The sequence below is a fragment of the Grampus griseus genome, assembly GCF_964374135.1.
Source record: "Grampus griseus genome assembly, chromosome: 4".
NCBI lineage: Eukaryota > Metazoa > Chordata > Mammalia > Artiodactyla > Delphinidae > Grampus > Grampus griseus.
This window is the reverse complement of record NC_138997.1, coordinates 75115210-75137029: the sequence shown is the minus strand read 5'-3', so window position 1 is coordinate 75137029 and position 21820 is coordinate 75115210. Positions and strand designations below refer to the sequence as shown.

The following is a 21820-nucleotide window of genomic DNA, read 5'->3' as shown; positions in this document are numbered from 1 at the left end:
CCTCTGACCAGCTTCAGCATGTACCCTCATATGTTTCTTCACCAGCAGGAGGTGCATACTCCTCTAACCACAAAGTCCTCTCCAGTGAGCTCTAAGTCTTGGCCTTAGGGGAAGGACTCCTTTACAAGTCCTGAGTTCCTTCCTTGTTCATGATGCTTCAGCCCAGAAGCAGATGCTGCCCTCTGCATCTGCTAAATCTATATTGCTTAGAGTCTTCTTTTACATTTTTATTTAACCATCTTGTACTAATCTATAATTCATTCTATGAGATTTTCCCTGTTCTGATTACCGTTATGGATCCTTTCCTCTAACTGGACTCTGATGATAGAGTAAGTAACCCAGTTAGTGGTCTTGCAACTAATTAGACTCCCCCCAACCCAACTATTGGTAAGACTGAGTAAACAAGGTGCATAAAGATGGAAACAAAGTAGAAAATTTGACATGACCAAAGAGAATTCTATAGAACTATGTTAGGCTAGGTGATTCAAAGAAAATGTGTATTAGGAAAAAACGTCTAGGGCCTTCAAGCATCTCAAGAGCCTAAGAGATGTTAAATATGTATTTCATTTTAGGGAATTTCTCAATATACAAGTGCATGTGCTCACATACATACACACACATAATCCAAAATACATAAAGAAAACTAAAAAAATAAAAATAAGTGATTTTTTAATATTTAAATGTTGTCAAACACAATTCTACTCAACTTAATGCAACCTATATGGTTTGGAATATGACTGCATTTTCATATTTAATATAATGTGTGGTAGTGTCCCCCAAAATAAGAAAGCCTAACTTGAGCCTGTTAAAATTTCTTTAAATTCTTGGGCTAAAGTCACTGAAGACACCAACATTCTGAATTCAGTTCACAGATGAGTTTAAATTTGCTCTATTGCCAACGACTATACGCCTAACATGAGCTCCCACCTTTTTATTTTTATATATTTATTTTTGCATATAGCTTATTAATATTTATTTCAAATTTATTTCAAAATGACAGCAGCAGACAGGACACACAACTGCTAGACACATTATTACCTGATCATGACTGCTTCACTCAGACACGGTCCTGTCCCAGTTCTGGGACTTGTTGTCCTTAACCTTGAGTGTTCAGCTTCACACATCAGCATTCCCTGCTCTGGGCTGCAACTTGACATCCGTGGATTCCTTATGCTAAGCTTTAATTCTTGCAGGAGAATTATAATGCTTTTTCCCATTTTCTTATTTGATTTTTCCCAGAATTTAGGATTTGTAAAAATATATAAATTTCCCATCAAATGCCTGGAAGAAATTCCTACATGGAAACACTAACTAAACGATCACAGTTTCTTTTTATTTTCCTTTTTTTTAAAAAAAATTCAGCTTTATTGAAGTATAATTGACGAAAAAAATTTTAAGGTATTTGAAGCAATCATAGTGGTGATCTGATATACATAGTGAAAGGATTCCCTCTGTCTAGTTAATTAACATATCCATTGCCTCATATCTATTTATTTATTATTTGTTTGTTTTTGGCAAGAACATTTAAGTTCTACTCTCTTAGTGAATTTCAATTATACAATACAGGGTTATCAACTATAGTCACCATGTCTTACATTAGATCCTCAGACCTTATTCATCTTGTAGCTGAAAGTTTATACCCTTTCACCGACCTTTCCCTATTTTCCCCACCCTTCAGCAGCTGGCAACCACTTATCTAACATCTCTTTATGACTTTTTTATTCCACATGTCAGTGATACAATGCAATATTTGTCTGGTTTATTCACTTAACATAATACCCTTGAGGTCCATCCATGTTGTCAAAAATGCCGGGATTTCACTCTTTCTCATGTGATATATATATCACATCATATTTCCATATCTTGGCATTGTGGAAAATGGTGAATAAAAAAAGGAGTGCAGGGAATTCCCTGGCGGTCCAGTGGTTAGGACTCGGTGCTTTCACTTCGGGGGTCCAGGTTCAGTCTCTTGTGTCGGGGAACTAAAGATCCCACAAGCTATGCAGCACAGCCAAAAACAACAAAAAAAAACAGTAGTGCAGATTTCTCTTGGGGATCCTATTTTCATTTTGAATATACATACCAGAAGTAGATTACTGAATAATATGATAGTTCTATTTTTAATTTTTTGAGAAACCTCCATACTGTTTTCTATACTGATGACACCAATTTACATGGCTGCTAACTGCACAAAGGTCCCCTTTTCTCCACATCATTGACAACATTTATCTCTTGCCTTTTTTTAAAACTATTTTTATTGAGGTGTAGTTGATGTACAATATTATATGTTTCAGGTATACAACATACTGATTCACAGTTTTAAAGGTATACTCCATTTATAGTTATTATAAAATATTGGCTATAATCCCTGTGATGTGCTCTACAATATATCCTTGTAGTTTATTTATTTTACACATAGTAGTTTGTACTTCTTATTCTTGTACCCCTATCTTGCCCCTCCTCCCTTCCCTCTCCCCACCAGTAACCACTGGTTTGTTTGCTCTGTCTCTGAGTCTGTTTCTTTTTTGTTATATTCACTAGTTTATTTTATTTTCTAGATTTCACATATAAGTGGATAAGTGATATCATAAGAATATCTTGTCTTTTTGTTGATAGCCATTCTAACAGGTGTGAGGAGAGATCTCATTGTGATTTTGATTTACTTTTCTGTTATGATTATTGATGTTGAGTATATTTTCATGTACCTCTTGGTCATTTGTATGTTTTCTTTCAAGAAATGTCTATTCAGTTTTTATTCCTTATTTAAATTGGATTGTGGTTTTTGTTTTTGTTTTTAATATTGAGTTGTACCAGTTCTTTATATATTTTGGATGCTACCCCCTTATCAGATACATAATTTGCAAATATTTTTTTCCCATTCTGTAGATTGCCTTTTCATTTTATTGATGGTTTTTTGCTGTGCAGAAGCTTTCAGTTTGATATAGTCAGTCCTACTGGTTTATTTTTGCTTTTGGTGTCAAATTTTAAAAAATCATCGCCAAGACCAATGTCAAAGAGCTTACTCCCTATATTTTCTTCTATGAGTTTTATGGTTTCAAGTGTTACATTCAAGTCTTTAATCCATTTTGAGTTGAAGCTACCAGCTTTCTAAATTTTTCAGTGATCCCAAAGAATGGTCAGAACAAAGAAGAGGAGGATTAGTTTAATCCATTATCACCAGTGGAAAAAAGCCTCTTCATATATTTTGCCAAAAATATAACTGTTTGTCTAAAACCCTCAAATAACAAACAATTGCATGTCTAGAAAAAGCCTATATGAAGATTTGTTTACTTCTGATTTTTTCAGGTAAAAGAACTCACTCTGCAAAATGAACAAACAAAAAAACTTTAGCATAGTAACTGTTAGTATTAATATTCACTACACAAAATCTAAAACATTGAAAACTTTGATATTTTGGGATCCTATATCATTTGCCTTTCTGTTTTGGCTGGTGATAAAACACCATAGCTTACCATATAAGAACCATAATTTATATAATATTCTGCTAATTTTTCAATGTAGTGCTTGACAAAATTCTGACTCTCTGCACTTGACTCCACATAGAGGTTAGGTGCTCATTCTCATGGTCTCTAAGATAGAGAGCATTTATTAAGACAAGCTTCACAGAAATATTATCTTTACTGCCAACCAGTAATGTTTGGGATACACACTCTTACTAAAAATATGTCTCTGTGATCTTTTCAAGTTTGTGTACACTGAAATTAACCTATGGAAAGAGGAGGATTAATATTTCACGTCATGATATAGGATACTGCAAGGGAGGAGGAGAGTTATGTTGAAAAGTGGGATTTTTCCTGTTGTTGCAGAATTGTAGCTAATGCCAGAAGTTGGGGAACAAAAGCACTTAAATCTTCACATTCTAATTTGAAAGAACTTCAAAGATCAGCAGTGTTTGGTATCAACCACCTCCCCAAAATTGGGGGTCATCACCCCTCTTCCACTTTACATCTTCAGCCATCAAATTTAATGTAAAAAAGAACCCAGAGAAATGGCTCTGGGTGGAAGAAAAACTGATTTTTTAGTGATAAAACCAGCATATCTGCTCCCTAAAGGAAAGGTAGGGAGGTCCCAATAAAATGGATAATTATGGGAATGTAAATTGGTACAGCCACTAATGAAAACAGCATGGAGGTTTTCAAAAAACTAAAAATAGAGTTGCCATATGATACAGCCATCCCACTCCTGGGTGTATAACTGGAAAAAAACAAAAACTCTAATTTTAAAAGACACATGCACTCCAGTGTTTATAGTAGCATTATTTAGAATAGCCAAGACATGGAAACAACCCAAGTGCCTGTCAATAGAAAATTGGCTTAAGAAGATGTGGTATATAAGTATACAATGGAATATTACTCAGCCGTGAAAAAGAATGAAATATTGCCATTTACAGCAACATGGATGGACCTAGAGAATTTTATACTTAGTGAAGTAACTGAGACAGAGAAAAACAAATAATGTATGATATTACTTACATATGGAATCTAAAAAATAATACAAATGAATCTATATACAAAACAGATATAGACTCACAGACATAGAAAACAAACTTAAGGGCACCAAAGGTGGGGGGGGGCAGGGGAGGAGGGGTAAATTAGGAATATGGGATTAACAGATACAAACTACTATACATAAAATAGATAAGCTATAAAGATTTACTGTATAGTACAGGGAACAGTATTCAATATCTTGTAATAACCTGTAATGGAAAATAATCTGAAAACAAAATAACTGAATCACTATGCTGTACACCTGAAACTAATACAATATTATAAATCAACTATACTTCAGTAAAAAAAATTGGCTAATATTGTTAATGAGCATCTGCAAAAAAGGAAAACCTTTAGTTTTTGTGTGTTTATCCAGGTGGAAAACCTGTACACTTATCCTTCCCCTTGGGGTGTCAGATAAAGGGAAGAAATTGGGAAGAGATGACATGATGGAGAAAGGCCAGGCAAAGCAGGGACAAGGGCATCTCCTCTAATTCTCATTCCCTGACCATAAGGGAGGTGGATGAAAAATAATTTTTACGAAACAACGTCTATAATAGAGCACTGTAGATAGCAGTAGAAGTGGAAGATGGATTACTAAAATTCTTATGCTTAACCAAGGATTTATCGATGATGTATCTAGTCCACTGATTTCTAACCCAACAGACTAATTTCCCTCGTCTACTGATCTCATTTTAAAGAAAAATAAAGACCAGTTCCATAGAATTCAAGAATGTTAAGATTCTAGTTTTCTTTAGATTAGTTTATATGTATGAGTGTATGTGGTGTATTTATGTAGCTAGGATGACAAGAAATCCACCTTACTCAATGTTAATAGAAGGTTTCCATTTGTAACACCGACCGTAACCACAACCTGTAAGAAGCAGTTATCTATGAAACTGCCCCAGACGTATGGAAGTCAAGTAGGGGCCTTAATTGTACAAAGTGGTTTGGGCTTCTCTGGTGGCGCAGCCTGGGCCCATGAGCCATGGCCACTGAACCTGCACGTCCGGAGCCTGTGCTCCGCAACAGGAGAGGCCACAACGGTGAGAGGCCCGCGTACCGGGTTCTCAGTAATATCATTATTTTTATTTAAACAATTGTTTGCCACACTGCAGCTGGGTAGAAAATTTTGAAGATAATATAAAATATGAAGGGTTAATCTGAACACTCAAGTTAGAATGGTGCACCCAGATATAAGCAGATTAACAGCCTTAACTCTCCATGTATTTGGGCAGACTAAATAGACATGAGACAGATCCAGAATCTATAACACTAAAAATACGTGTTTATTCTAAATTACTCCCCAAACTTCCCATTATATGAAGTAAAAATACTGTTTAATGAAAAACTCACCATATCTGTATCTGAGACGGGGCCAAAACTGGTCACATAGATGTTAGTGAAGACTTCAGTAATACTGTCTGGTGTAAGAAAAAGAGATTGAATATAGACATTATATAATGAGAACCACAGGAGAGAGAAGGGGTCAAGTACATGGCATGGTTAGAAAGTTCTGTGATATTTGGGAATATTTCGTTTTTACTTTCTTTTCAACGTTCACAACCAACAAAAATAGCTGTATTACTTAATTACTTCATAGGGTTTTACAATGCTAAATGCTTAGAAGGATTATGACATTCTTATTTGGAAACTATACCTGACTAGAGCATTTTGTTTTCAGCACACTGCTCAGAATGAATAGTTTCTCAGAAACTATCTTAAATGTGCCACCAGTATGGAAAATAAGGTACAGTTGGTATGGTTACTGTTTGATACAGTCCTGTAATTGACCATTAAACCAAATATTTCAAATGGTATTTCATGCTGGTAGAGATTTAGTTTGTAAATTAGTGTATCTTCTCAATAAAGCACAAACACATTGTTAATCATTATAAATAAACACAATTCATATTTTATAAAAAGCTTTATCATTCAGTAACATAAAAATAAAAGCAAATAACATTCATTAATCACAAGGATTACTTCCAAACAAACTTGCCTTTACATGTATCTAAGAATGCCTAAACCGCAAAGATTAAATTGAATTAGATTTGAAATTTATGTAACTTATAACGTGTAGCACAATTAACTGGATTGCTTTATTAACCAGGTGATTTAGATCTTTGATTTTAAATAAGCCAAATGGCAATGGGGGGAAAGCTCAAAGGAAAAATTTAAAACTAAAACCCTTTCAGTGTTCTTATAAGAAAAAAGTACATCATTAATTTCTACCATCATGAACTTAATGCCTTAACTGCTAAGTGTCAAATGTGTAATTCTACACAAACAATATCATGAAATATTTTAATATTATACTGAACATTAATTCACAACCATGAAAGAGACAGTAAACTGAGTCTGGAATATTGTATCCACTAAAGCAAAAATAAAAAGTAAAAGGATTTTGAAATAACAGAGTCGACTGAATGCTTACTCTTAAAAGGACTTGAAATGTAATAATCTACATGAGAAATCTATGAGATAGATTCTCTGTTATCATCCCAATATATGTGTACACTGATGTACGGAATGTTAAGGAAGTGTGTCCCGTGACCCACACTCTGTTGGGTGGATAGAGCCAGGTTTTAGGAACTAAGCACTCTGGCTCCTGAGCCCCCAGGGTAAACAAAGCACTGCACCACAGTCAAGAATAAATTTAAAAGTATTTTCTTATCAACTACATATTTCTATTTACCACAATACTCTGTGCCAAAAGCACACTTATGGTGTTCCAAATAAATATATTCCTTCAACATTGTTATTTTATATAATATTTTATTCCAAAAAAACGTTATTCGTGAAATTTTGTTGTAAAATTCATTTGAAACTCATTTCTAAAGTTAATTCTCAGCTGCCACCTGCCCCCAAACACTTGCACAGGGTCTACTTCATAGCTATACAATTTGTGCAGTCACATAGGTCCCTGTGCTCAGAAAAGTCCCATGCCTGGTCTAATGTTCTGTTTTTGCTTCCTTGAAATTCTTCATTATGTTTTGCATAAAGGGACGTGCATTTTCATCCTGGACTGGGCCTCACAAATTATGTAGCTGGTCCTGGATTATATATGTTTTTTTCCTCTTACTCATACAAAATCAATCGTGCTCTCACATTTATTCAATAAACAATTGAATAAAATGTTAGTCACTATAGATATTGGTTTAAAATGTTCCAAGAGAGAGAAATTAAAATGTTATGGTAGTCTTCACCCAAATAGAGGCAAATGGAATTTATTCTCCTTAATCTGGAGTTGTAAAGTTAGAAAAGAGAGTTGATAAAAATACATGAATATATTCATGCTAAGGACATGAAGAATATCCACTTACACACCAAATGGCAAGTAAAGAGTAAAGGAGAATGTGATCATCCTAGTGGCTGCCATGAGGTGCCAACTAAGAATCTAAAGGGAGAAAAATAAAATTACCCTCAAAGCTCTAAACAGTAAGAGCAACACCTCAAGACAGAACAGAGATAGGCAAAGTTACCTTAAAGAAAATAATTTCAAAGTTTAAGGACGTCATAAACACAGTTAAAGAATGTATGCATTTCAAGGAATATTCTCCTGCTATGCATGTTCAGAAAAAGTAGAGGAAAATAAAGTGTCCCTAAAGCTAGAGATTATAGTGTTACAAAGGCAGCTTACACCACTGCGAAGAAGTGAGCTGTGTACAGTCACTGCTGTTGAGAGATCCAGTAATCTGAAGTCTGGAATATTTACTGAATTTAGAGACCTGGGAGCCACTAGTAAAGTAATGTGTGCAGAGGCCAGCTTGAAGTGAGGGAAGTGAGAGAAGAGGAAGAGCCTAGAGTGATTTTAAACAACCTTTGAGAAGTTCGACTGTGAAGGGAAACAGGACTCCAGCAACAAGGGAAGGTGGGGGAAAAGAGACAGTTTTTGTTTGCTTGTTTAAGGTGGAAGATAGTTAAGGATCTGGCAATGCAGATGGAAGGGACTAAGGGAGCTGCTGAATATTCAGGAGACAAGATCAGTGAAAGAGGAATATTCCTGAGTAAGCAGGTAGTGCATTCATTAAAAAAGATTGACATTATATACATGGAGGGAAGAAGGAGGAGGGAATATCCTTAATTATATCTGGGCGAGAAGACAGAATGTTGAAATAAATGGAAGTAGGTTTTTAGGTCTAGTGGCAGGAAAGTTCCTGGAGAGGAGAGAAATTCTGAGTTACGTGCAAAATATCTGTTCATTATTTTTATTATAATAGATGATGATTCCAAGTAAAACATTTGGTAGTATAATTATATTAATAACATTTACAATAGTATACATCCATAGAAGACCAATGTAGCATCTGCTGCCAGTTCTTTGTCCATAGCCCCTTGACAATCATGATTCCTCTATATCAGGGGTCCCCAACCCCCGGGCCGTGGACCGGTACCAGTCTGCAGCCTGTTAGGAACCAGGCCGCACAGCAGGAGTTGAACGGCGGGTGAGCGAGCGAAGCTTCATCTGCCGCTCCCCATTGCTCCCCATTGCTCCCCATTGCTCGCATTACCTCCTGAACCAACCCCTCACCAGTCCATGGAAAAACTGTCTTCCATGAAACCGGTCCCTGGTGCCAAAAAGGTTGGGGACCGCTGCTCTACATGCTGGGATGTTCTGCTGCAAGCTCCTGTGATCCTCTGCCTGAGGGCTTTTCCTGGCTGTGCAGGGCAGAGTGTAATTGCAGAAAAGTTTGTGTTCCTGGGAACAGCCATCAACCAACGATGGATGAGAGTTGGAGGAACTCAGCTTTCTCTCCCTCTCAGTGGAGACAACTCTAAGGCATGCTCTACACCATTTCCCAGATGACTTCAGGGAGGAAACTACAACTGTCCTCAGCAGTAACCTGCTCACCATGGTACCCTGCTTTGGCTGTCCTCCCTTCCCTGTATCACTTTGACCTCCCTCAGCTAGTGCGCCTGATATCCCTTCCCAGATGATTGTGTATCTTAGAGTCTGCTTCTGTGAGAAGCCAAAGCCAACTACAAACATCATTCACATACTCTAAGAAGAAAAAAAAGATAATAATTAATGAGTCAGGAAAGATATTAATTGTGTTAAAAGACATTAATTAATTGCAGCTAACCATCCAAGCAATAAGGTATATCGTCTTCACCCCTGTAATTTAGATATAACACTAATACTAATAAGGGCACACACTCATAAGATGGAGAGTAAAATCAAACTGTAAATGACATCCCTTCAAGAAGATGAGGATGCTAATAATTTTGCTCACCATGTATCATAAATAGGATGTCGTGCACATATTTTAAGACAAGTTAGCCATTGCTGTTTTACTTTACTCTCTCAGCAGCAACAAAGACATTTTGCTTCCTGGGATGATTTCTGTTAACAGCTACATGTGCCATTTGTCATCAGTCAAGTTCAGTAAAGTCAACAGATACTTAACCGACTTTTGTGTATATGGCGCTTAGTGTTCCCTATTAAAAGTTGAAAACTTGGAATCTGATCATATAATTTGTCACCATTCCACCACAAAAGAATTGCTGCTGCTTTTCCAATATCTTCCTCCCAGTAGACACTTAACACATGTTTGATAAATATAGTGCCCATAAAATCAGGAAGAGTTAAGATCAATAATAAAACCAATATGAATTGTGTTTTCTTACAATCATTTTTCATGATAGTTCTAAGTTTTGGACTTTGATTCTTTGCAATGATTTGGAAACATGAAATATAAACATATATTGAATACATGAAATTTCCTCTCAGTGTGACTCCTGGTGCTTTTAAATTTTTGAATCTTTGTATATTGTTTGTTCTTGTAGTTTTGTTTATTTACTTTGATATTTTTCCTACTAATGAAAATGCATTGATTTAAAAAGTATAGCACATTTGGGGATCCGAAACAAGAATCACGATGGCTGTATGTTTATGGACAGGACATAAAGTCCTCAAAGGATAAACTAAACATACCCCATCATGACAGTCACTGATTATGGGTTACAAATGAATGTGACTTTGAAATCACTGGAGGGTCTATCTATCCCCCAATAGGGTTTGGGACTGTTCTGGCCCTTAGAACCATCACCAGGTAGAAGATTTGTAGTGCCTTCTCTTTCTTTGAAATGTCTTTCTTCAGTACCTAATGATTCAGCTTGCTCTGGTGAGGAAGCTGAAGACACACCTCTCTCCCCAAAGCACTAGTAAAGGAAATCAACTAGGAAAGAGGAGTTGAAGAGGAGACTGAATGCACATTGATTCCCATGGATTTAGTGGGACCGTTTGGTTCAATTAACAAATAGCTGCTAAGAGTTTATTAAGTATTGTCCAGAGACATCCCCTGCCTGACAGACAAGGGAGAGAATGTTTTCAAAGGGAAGCTGTTAGTGGTGCCAGAAGCAATTTATGTTCCTCAAGGTAATGTTTCATCAAGACTTTGCTACATGCTCAGTGTGGGACTCTGACAGGGGAAAGAATGAAGACGTTCTCAAAGATCTCACTTTTACTATCACAGGTTAGATTCTCTTTTGAGGAGATTCTAGTGACCCCATCCCATTTCAAGTTGTTAAAGATGGAATCCAGAGCACATGGGATACCCTAGAACACTAAGAGTTCAAAGTTTAGTCTGAGCACAGGCTATTACATATCTAGTATCCCTGGGTTAGTTAGAAACTTGGAGCTTATTAATCACCAACCTGAAATCCTATGCTGTTGTCTAAGTACTGATAGAAACCAGCTTAACAACTAAGTTATGAGAATTTAAAAATAAAAACTATGCTGATATAAATTTACATTTTGCTCCCCAAATACATATTAATAAAAAATGATTCTTATGTCCAATATATATAATGATAAGCTTTTACCTTTTTAAGATAATGAATTATTTTATAAATCAACATAAATTGAGCATTCTTAATGTGCTAAGAACTACAATTCACATATATATGTGTGTGTGTGCATATATATTACTAATACAAAGGATTGAAAAAATTCCACTGTATTAATTTTCTTTCTTATAAAAAAGGTGCATAAGTTAAAGCTTGCTAATTGACTCTTTCTTTTATGACCTTTTCACCATCCTCACAAAATACTGCTGTGGACAGCAATATTTCCGTTTACTTTGCAAAATAATTCTTCAGTTCTTTCTTTTCTATTTTGTAGAAGGAAAGCATTTAAATGTAATAGAAGCATAGACATTGAAAACACTAAATTTCAAAAGCTCATATAGGCCATGGGTTCAAATATTCAAATTTCTGCCTCCTCTATTTCTAGTCTTGGTAAAAGCCACCATCATTTTGTCAGTTGTCAAACTTTTAGTCTCAGGCTGAACTTCTTACTCATATCCAGCATTTTAATTGTTGACTGGGTTCTGTTGATTATATTTCCTACATCGTTCTTGACTTTCCCTTCTCTCTCAATCCTCACTGGCAATGACCTCTGGAATGGCCTCTTTTAGTTTTCCTGTTTCTAGTCTCACCAACTCCTATATACCCTCCATGACACTACTAATAGTAAATCATGTGATGTCTCTTCTCTGATCAAATTTTTCTCAATGACTCTCCTTTGCCTAAAGATCAAGTTCGAAGATCACAGCATAGCACATCAGACCCTTCATGATCTTTGTCTCCTTTCCATCCTGATCCAGCACTGTCCCACACTGTATACCTTAGCCATACCCAACTCCATGTTATTCTCCTTCATTCTTTTTCAGGCGGGGGCGGGGGGGCGGTGCTTTCTCTTTCCTCTACATAAAATGCCCTCTCATTTAATCCTTGTTCTTAAAAAATAAGTTCAAATAACACTTCCTCTTTGAAGTTGTCCTTGCCATCCCTGAGTATTTAATTAGTCTTTCTGTTGGTTCCAGAAATGTTTACTTCTTCAAATGAAATAATCAAATCATATTGTAACTTCTAATGCATGAGGAGTTGTTAAATGGTTGTGTGTTTCCCCACTCTACTCACCACTCAACAGTGTCCAGGACTTTGTTCTATGTGCCTAATATGGAGCGACATAGATTATCACAGAAGGTTATGGTCAAGGATAAGGCCCTACCAATCCTGTCACACTCAAATATGAGATAAAGTATTATCTTTACACCTATGGATAACCTGCAATAAATTACATGTAGAAAAAGTATTATGATGGTAAATTGCTGAATTACATTAAACATATAGGGAAAAAATTTAAGGCATGGTTTTAGATTCAGATGCTAAAAGCATAAGATCATTTGCCTTTATTTCTAATAGAGTTCAGTTCTCATATTCAACAATCCAACATTTTTCATCTACAACATCCTAAAGGTAAATGCATGAAGAGCCTTGTTGGCAATATTACAAATCTTTGCTATCTTTCCCTGAATCTCTTGGATCAGCTTCAAAAAGAAATTCTGTACTTATAAAATGGAGCTAACTGATATTGTAATTTGATGATAGTATCAATTTCTTCTTAAAAATAAATTTGGCCCAAATTACTATAAAAGGAAAAAAGAAATCTCCTAAAGTAATTAACTTTATCACCCATCGCTGGATGCTGTTTCCTGACAGTGTGTATATTGGAAAATGTTATGATTATTTTACACCTAACATGTAATTAGGAACTTTTAGAAACTTTATGTAGCAACCCTTAAATACTTGTCTTATCTGTTGAATTCCCATTGTGTGATAGTAAAAGGAACTTATTACCTATTAAGCATTTACTATATGCATGGACTGGGTTAAATTTTTATATATAATTTCATGATCACCCTGTGAACTGTGCATAATTATATTCATTTTATCTCATCCAAATTCAACAGCTACTTAGAGAGCTGTACTGAAACATTTTTTGTTACTTAAAAATCCCATGCTAATAACTATTTCAATAATAAAATGTCATTCAAAAACACAACCATTGGAAGAATTTTTCATTTAGTTTAAGATTATTTGGTATCTTTAGGGCCAGTATAGTCACATCATATATATATTTATTACACACTTGCCATGCACCAGTCTAAAGTTATATATTTGAGGAGATAAAATAATATAGAAATGATAATAAAGAAACCTACAGCCCAGTTAAATAGTTGGTGCTGGTTTTATAAAACATGATGTCATTTCAACTTTTCATTCCATCATATACCTGATGTAATATGTATATGTTACATATTAGTATGTATTAGATATACCTAAATATATATATGTATGTGTGTATATGGTTTGTTTATATACGTATTATATATTGTTGTGTGTGTATACATATATATAATAATACGTGATTTATATGTATATATTTGTGTGTATGTGTATACGCATACCAATATATAAATTTTGGTGTTGAACTGTCCCATATTTAAATCAAAAGCCTTAGGCTTCCCTGGTGGCGCAGTGGTTGAGAGTCCGCCTGCCGATGCAGGGGACACGGGTTCGAGCCCCGGTCCGGGAGGATCCCACGTGTCGCGCAGCGGCTGGGCCCGTGAGTCATGGCCGCTGAGCCTGCGCGTCCGGAGCCTGTGCTCCGCAACGGGAGAGGCCACAACAGTGAGAGGACCGTGTACCGCAAAAAAACAAAAACAAAAACAAAAAACAAACAAACAAAAAAATCAAAAGCCTTATATCAGTCTATCTTAAATCTGGAACTTCTGAAGAGGGCTACATGTAGAAAGATACTGATAAATGGATAAATAAATTTTCTTTCTTTCCTCCTTTCTTTCCTCTTGTTTTTCTTCCTTCAAAAACATGATAATTGAGGGACTGATTGTTACACTACGTAATACACTTAGATAAAAGACAAATAAAGAACATAGTATGTAGCCATCATGGTCTTTGAGGGGAAAGAAACAAGTAAATAGATGACTGTCTACAGAGCATGTGTAAATGGTAAAAATAATCAATCATGCTAAGCGGTGATGCCAGAAGGTAGGAGGTAGCTGATGGTAAGAAGAGGAGTGACTCTGAACCAAAACTGGGGTGTCAGAGAAGGCTTCTCAAGCCATCCTTTAATGCATGCTTCTTTTTAAATTTTTTAAAATTTTAAAAGTTGTCTTAGTTTGCTCTCAGAACCTTTCCCTTCTATCATTTCAACTCATTTGATTACATGGTCTCATAGTTGAAAGAAAGAAAGAAAGAGAGAGAGGGAGGGAGGGAGGGAGGAAGGGAGAAGGAGCTAGCTAGCCATTAACAGTAATGATTATTAATTCTTATGATAGGCCCCCCCTTTTTTTTTTTTTTTGCGGTACGCGGGCCCCTCACTGTTGCGGCCTCTCCCACTGCGGAGCACAGGCTCCGGACACACAGGCTCAGCAGCCATGGCTCACGGGCCCAGCCGCTCCGCGGCACGTGGGATCCCCCTGGACCGGGGCACGAACCCGTGTCCCCTGCATCGGCAGGCGGACTCTCAACCACTGCGCCAACAGGGAAGCCCCTGATAGGCCCCTTTGATGCAATTTTAGGAGACCTAGACTTCTAATTAGGGAGAAATCTTAAGAAAGTAGATTACAGCATAGGGTTTGGACCTCAAAGTGAGGGCAGAAACACAGCAGAAGGAACTTAGAAAAGATGCACTAGATGCAGGAGATAAATGAAAGGTTGAAAAAAAAAAGATAACTGTGAAATTAAAGTGATAGTAGAATTCTTTGGTGGTCTTTTAAAATTGTTTTGGATGCTACACCTAGATCTGGTCAGAAAACTCAGTTTAATGCAAGTTCCCAAACTCAGTCTCCTTTGTGATTCATAACATTATTTTACTTTGTTCTAGATCTGTTCCTGAATCCTAATTATGTCTATATATTTTTCAGGACATTAAAATATTTTTATTTTAGACATTTACTACTATATAAGAAGTAGAGATATGAGAAAAAAATTTTTACAGTCAAAATTTTTAGTCAGAATATTTGAAAAGATATATATATATATATATATGTAATAACATTAAAGACTTATGCATGAAAAAACTGTCCTTTCAAGGATAGTGATTACAGACCATATTTGAAATAAAAAATTAAATTTACTCTTTTTTTAACACCTTTATTATAGCATAATTGCTTTATAATGGTGTTAAATTTACTCTTTATTAATCTATAGTATACTTTTAATTTCTCAGCTCTGATTGTATATCTTCCATAAAATATTTCAATGCAAATAATCACGTTGCTTCATTCCTTTTTTGATATGCATTTAAATTTTATCCTTTTTCCTTCTCTGCTCTAATACAGTGTTATGAGCATTTGATTTTTCCCCACTGTCCTAAATTCAGTTTCCAGCACCACGTCCTATAACAGTATTCGTTATATAAACTTGTAGGTTGATACATTTGGGGTTTTACCAGAAAATGATTCCCACTTTGTCCACCCTTACTTGTTCCTGCCATTCCTGGTAGTCTTTTAAACTGCTGTTTCAGCTCTCCAGGCAGTTTTAAAAGGCAGCTGTTGTACAACCCCAGCTAATAGATCAAAGAGATTCACCCCATGTTTGCCTTCACTGAGCTCAGAACGTAGAACTCTCAGCCTTTTGCTATAAGGGCAGAGAAACGTTGATAAATGAGCCTTTATACCTCATGCAGGAAAAACACATCCAGTTTATAGTCACAGGAACAGTTATAGCTAAATCAAGGTATTTCACTTGTGCCCAATACGTCTCACCCCCAGCTCTCCTGTTTGTAGGGAGCTGACACTATGTGTCTGAACTGTTGGGTCTCGGTAGTTTGCTTTTATTTGTGACTCACCGATTATGATGAAAAAACAGAAATAGTAAGTAAGCTACGTAATTGATTTTTCCTTTGGTCCTCCCAGAAATAATAATGTTTGCTTCTTTTCTCAGTGTGGATGTCTTTATGAATCCCATCTGTAAATGTTCACAAGAATATAAACCTAATACAGAAATGAAATACATCATTTCCAGAAAATATTGTGGCCGCTCTCTTTAGTTCCTTAAGAATATATCACCACAGAAAGAGAAGAACTGAGACTGCCTTTTGCCCATGTAAGAAAAATTCTAGACAGACTTTTTAGACTTATTTAGTCAGGTAATTTCATCCATTGTCCATTTCCATTGACCGTACAGTACTTGTCTCTGTGTGGCCAGAGAACAATGAAGCCAGATCACTACTAAGGCTCCCTAACAAGGGAGACAATTTTCTGCAGTCAAGAAGGCTGTGGGCATCCGTACTGATTTTGGAGAATGGCTGGAGCAGAGTGCCTGGATCAGACAATTGAATGGGGAATGCATAGGCAGAGCCAGACCTAGATCAAGCTGTAAAGTAAAAGAAGTTTCTCTCTGAAAGGTCATATTATGTTTTCATGCCTTACTATTTTCTTTGACCAGTAGCGTTGTCCCCATAGCCCTCAAAGGTTCAACAATCACTTATTCAGCACCAGCTGGGTGCATATCATTTTCACAGTGCTGTGGAGGTTACAAGGAAGCATAAGGGAGTTCACTGTTCTTTTTTAAGTGCATAAAACAAAAAGCCACAAATTGTAAAATAATAATACTCATTACATTTATTACAATGCTTGCTGGTGCTTAGGCTAAAACCTTGTAATTATCTTTGTCTTTTCTCTTTCACACCCACATCCAATCCATACGGAAAACTGTTGGTTCTATAATATATCCAAAATCCTGCTACCTGTCAAGATCTTTGCTGCTAGCACCTTGGTCTAAGCCACCACCATCTCTCACCTGGATAACAGTGGTCTCCCAGCTTCCACCTCTGCCCTCATACAGTCTGTTTTCATTATATCACTGAGAGTGGGTCTTATAAAACATGAGAAAACGGAATCATGCCATACCACCACTTGGAATTCTGAAAAAACTCCCCATTTCACTCAGAGTAAAACTAAAGCTCCTATAATGGCCAACAACGCCTTAAGTGATGTAAGCCATCCTCTCTATTATATATCTCACTTCATCTCTCTCTATCAACTTGGCCTCCTTTTTCTAGACATACTCCCACCTTAAAGCCGTTGAACTAACTGCATCCCTCCCCATCCTAGAATGCTATTTTCCCAGCCATCCATATATGTGACTCCTTCTTTAAATCCTCATAGAAATGTCAACATCTCATCTTGCCTTCAGTTTTCCCAATACTCACTTCCCTGCTCTACTTTTATTTATTTATTTTTATTTTCTCCATAGCATTCATCACTTACTATCATACTACATAATGTACTTCACTATGTGTATTTATTTTTGCTCTGTTCACAAAGATGTAAACTTAGGGGCAAGAATCTGTTTTGTACACTTATAATATTCCAACAGATTAGAACTATTGTTGACACATACTTGGCATTCAATGAATGCTTATTAAAAAATAAATACATTTAGGAAAGAATGAATAAAAACAGCTTTTACCACGTGTATACTACATGCCAGGACTTTGCTACGTGTTTTGCATATATTATCTTATCTTCTCTCGTAAAACACTGTGAGCTAGGTATTACGCCAAATGCAGAAGCTGACATTTGGGAAAAAATGTGTTACTTGTCCAAGGTTAAAAAAGTGACAGAGCCCGGATAGAAACTCATGTCCAACTAAAACTTGGAATATTAACCACCATGACATGTTGCAAGTAAACTCTTGTTTCACTACACAGTTCTGCATAATCCTAAATTCTGTTATGTGTAGGAAAGGATTTAAGCTTCCTAGATTGGCAAGCAGAAAGTAATTGTCAAGAGCTTTGTTATTCCAGAGTCTAATCTTAATTAAGAAAAATTTTCAAAGATACTGGTTCATAATTTCTATAGAAAAAGGAAAGAAAAACAGAGGGAACGTGTGAATTTTAATGTGTTCTTTTATTTCATTTCATCATATCCTGATTCTCAATTCTTCCTGGGAATTACTCCTAAGTTTCTCTAATGCTTGAACTCTTTTCTGGACCCTCGATTAACACAATACCCAAACCATTTGGTAAATTCAGCATTTTCAAATAAACTAGGTGACTTTTTAAAAATCATTCAAACTGCTTGTTTGGAATAATGCAAAGCAACCAACCAGTGGAACCGCAGCTGCTCTCAGTGGTTTCTCTTGAATTCAGTTATGGCCTCAAGAATGAAGACACTTGGTCCCACCTTGGTGAAGCACGGTAATCCTTTAACTTCCCTCACTCATGGCACCAGTGTATACTCTTGTGCACATTATCTTATTTCAGATATGAATCTGTCATCTAGTCTTGCCCCATGTATGTCAGACTTGGCACCACCTGTACCTCAGATTCCAAAATTCTTTGGGATGAGGCCTGGATATAATTATACACACTAACTCGTTTTATACACACCGTGCAGGCAGCCACGAACTGACTAGACTCCTAATATGCACATTCTGATAAAAATATCCCAGTCTACTCCCTTGCGAGGCACCCTCCACCCACACCGACACTTCACTTTCTCATTTGCCTGGTGAGTCATATCAGTGCTGGGAATTTATATTAAATGCTTCAATCCCAATTTCTTATTTTGTTTTTTGCCAGGATTCTCTTAACCTGAATAGTCCTTATAAATGCAATTGTTCGCTTCTTACAGTATAAACATGGGGGAATGTGTAGTAATCAATAGAGTCCTAGCATTTCGATGTGCTGAACAATATTTTTTAGAATTAAACATCCATCATGCTTTAAAAATACTCCAACAGATTGTTTTTCTAAATGGTGCCTTAAACAGCGGTTGTCCCTCTCTCCGCAAGCTCAGTGAAGATAATATATCCTTTGGGGTCAGGCGATGCTCCATTTTCCCCCCAGTAGACCTTTTAACTGCAAATAACTTTTTTTAAATGGATTCTCAAATTTCTCATTATTAAATCAAAGAAAACAAGAGAAGAATTTTTATGTGCACAAAGCATTCACTTTAGCACTTCCTGCAGGATAGCTCATTTAAATGTGTAGGTTTCCTGATACTCTCATTGCCCAAGTTTCCCCCCAGGGCACAAGAACCTTCAAATAATCAGGACTGTGTTAGGCACAGCACTACCAGAGCATGATTGGAAGAAAATACATTACAGTCTAATATGCTACACGTTTTCTGTCTTGTTTTTATTTATTTATATTTTTCTGCATTACTTTCAAATACGACTAGGTCAGTTAGAATGGAAGTTCAGTTGTAAGACTCTTTCAAGCTCTTTCTAAATATACACTTCATCAGCTTATTAGACCACTGGAGCTAAATGTGGTTAAAATAGTTTCGTTTACATTCCTCCTCCGTTATTCTCATAATGGTGATGTATTATTACCTGTTCCAAGAGTCAAGAGCCCTCATCTCTGTCTTCATTGAATCTGCTGAAATGTGACATCTCTTGCTTCACATCAGGGACCAAGATCATATCCCTGTTAATTGTTAGCTGGATCACGGCACTCAATGCTCCCGCCCACATCATGCCTCGTGAAAGAACACCATTTCCCTCAAATTCATCCTTTAAACTCCAAAAATCTCTTCTTCAACCACTGCTCTACTGTGTGCCTCAGAAAACCTTAATAATTCTGGAGTTCTCAGAAAATCAAAATCAGCTTTCTACTGATCCACTTGTAATCTCTTCTCCCAAGACTTCTAATTTTATTCTCCTGTCCAGTCCCTCTCTATGGATTCGCCAAAGTCAATCTACTTGTTGATTTTTTGACTTTCTGGAAATCTCCCGTTCAAGAACCCACTTGCCACCACCTCTTCACACTCTGGCCCAGGCACGAATCAGAGTGGCAATTACTTAGGAGGTGAGGCAAACTCACTGAGCAGAAAGTGGCCACTGCTTTCCAGCTTCCCAAATTTATGGCATCTAACAGCTCCTCTCCTTGAAGTTTATCAAGCAGTTACAGGATTCATGGCAGGCACAAGTAAGTAAGTCTTTGAGGAGTCTAGAGTCTGCATATCAAAATCACTTCTGAGACTCACATAAGCCCTGGGTCTGCAGAGATTGTCACAGGACAATGAGGAACAAATTTAATGGTTTCAGAGTTAGCGTATTCTATTTTCCTAGGGAGGCAAAAGGAACTGCCGCCCTGTGGAGGTTTGATCTAGTGTTAGGGGGAACCCTTATTCCCCAGTCCTCACATTTTCCTGAGAACAGTATTGAAATAACACTTCCAGCCCCATTCCCCACTCATTCATGCCTCCCCTGAAAGAGAACTGTGGCAAGTGAGATTCGGAGAAGGAACTGAACACTTTGTTGGGTTAAGATCTACCTGCCCCAGGAGTGCTGTGTCCTGTGTTCTTGCTTCCTGTGATAAGCATGCAATATCAAGCATAAGCTTTTCATCCAGAGACAGAGCTGAAAGTGTCCCTTTCTGGCTACACTACTGGGGTTCCATACATATGAAACAGTGACTACGAGTTTGTGTGTCTATCTACAGGCCCCAATATTCCTGGGGTGAAGTATTAGGAAGCCGGACCATGATCACACGTGTAAGCCACATTCTCCAATCCAGCTTGGTAAGAAATAAAACTGATATTCTAATCACCATAGGTCTGCTTCCTGTGTCTATGTTTTCTGTGAGTTTAGGAGAGAAATAAAGGAGTCTTATTACTGGCCTCATAGACCTTCAACAGCTAAAGAGAAGGAATTACACGTCTTTCACCCAAAATGTTGAGTTTCAGTTGATTAGGACTGTGTGAAGTTTAAAGCCCTCAATTTGAATCTGAATTCTGTCATTTACTATCTTTATAATATGAGGCAAGTTATTTAATCTCTCAGTGCCTCAGTTTCCTCGGTTGTGGATTCAACTAAGATTTTTTTTTTTTTTTTTTTTTTTTGCGGTACACGGGCCTCTCATTCCCGTGGCCTCTCCCGTTGCGGAGCACAGGCTCCGGACGCGCAGGCTCAGCGGCCATGGCTCACGGGCTCAGCCGCTCTACGGCATGTGGGATCTTCCCGGACCGGGGCACGAACCCGCGTTCCCTGCATCGGCAGGCGGACTCTCAACCACTGCGCCACCAGGGAAGCCCTCAACTAAGATTAAATGAACACATGGTCTGTGCCAGATACTATTCTAGGATCTGAGGACACACAATGTGCTCACACACAAACAGAATAAAATGCATTCATGGAGCTTTCATTCTGTAAAATTGAAAGAGTTCTACAACATGAGGTCAGTATAAGGATTAAACGAGTTGGTATACAAAATGTACTTACAGTGGTACCCAGAGCATAGTAAGCACTCATCAATTAGCAAGCACTCAATAAGTGATGGTGATGATGATGATGGTGATGATCTTTGCTGCATTTAGGGAAGCAAAGCCAACTCTAAATCTTGCTATTAATGCAGTTCTTTCTCTGTGATTGTCTCTGAGCTTCATTCAAGATACCCCATGATGCACTGATGATTCTCACCAAAAAAAATGTCATAAATTCTGATCTCTAAACTCCACTCTCAAACCCTACACTTAGCTCCTTAGACG

The 21820-nt window shown here is 37.0% G+C and overlaps 1 protein-coding gene across 2 annotated transcripts in view; it reads right to left on the bottom strand.

Moving 5' to 3' along the window:
* GABRA2 (gamma-aminobutyric acid type A receptor subunit alpha2) overlaps positions 1-21820 on the bottom strand; it is a gene marked incomplete at both ends in the record, with an annotated part of 126594 nt that overhangs the window by 64583 nt on the left and 40191 nt on the right. For both annotated transcript variants that reach the window (XM_082653176.1, XM_082653175.1), the window contains one exon: positions 5865-5932. In XM_082653176.1, coding sequence (XP_082509302.1) covers positions 5865-5932 — 68 coding nt within the window. The remainder of the gene's footprint in view (positions 1-5864; positions 5933-21820) is intronic.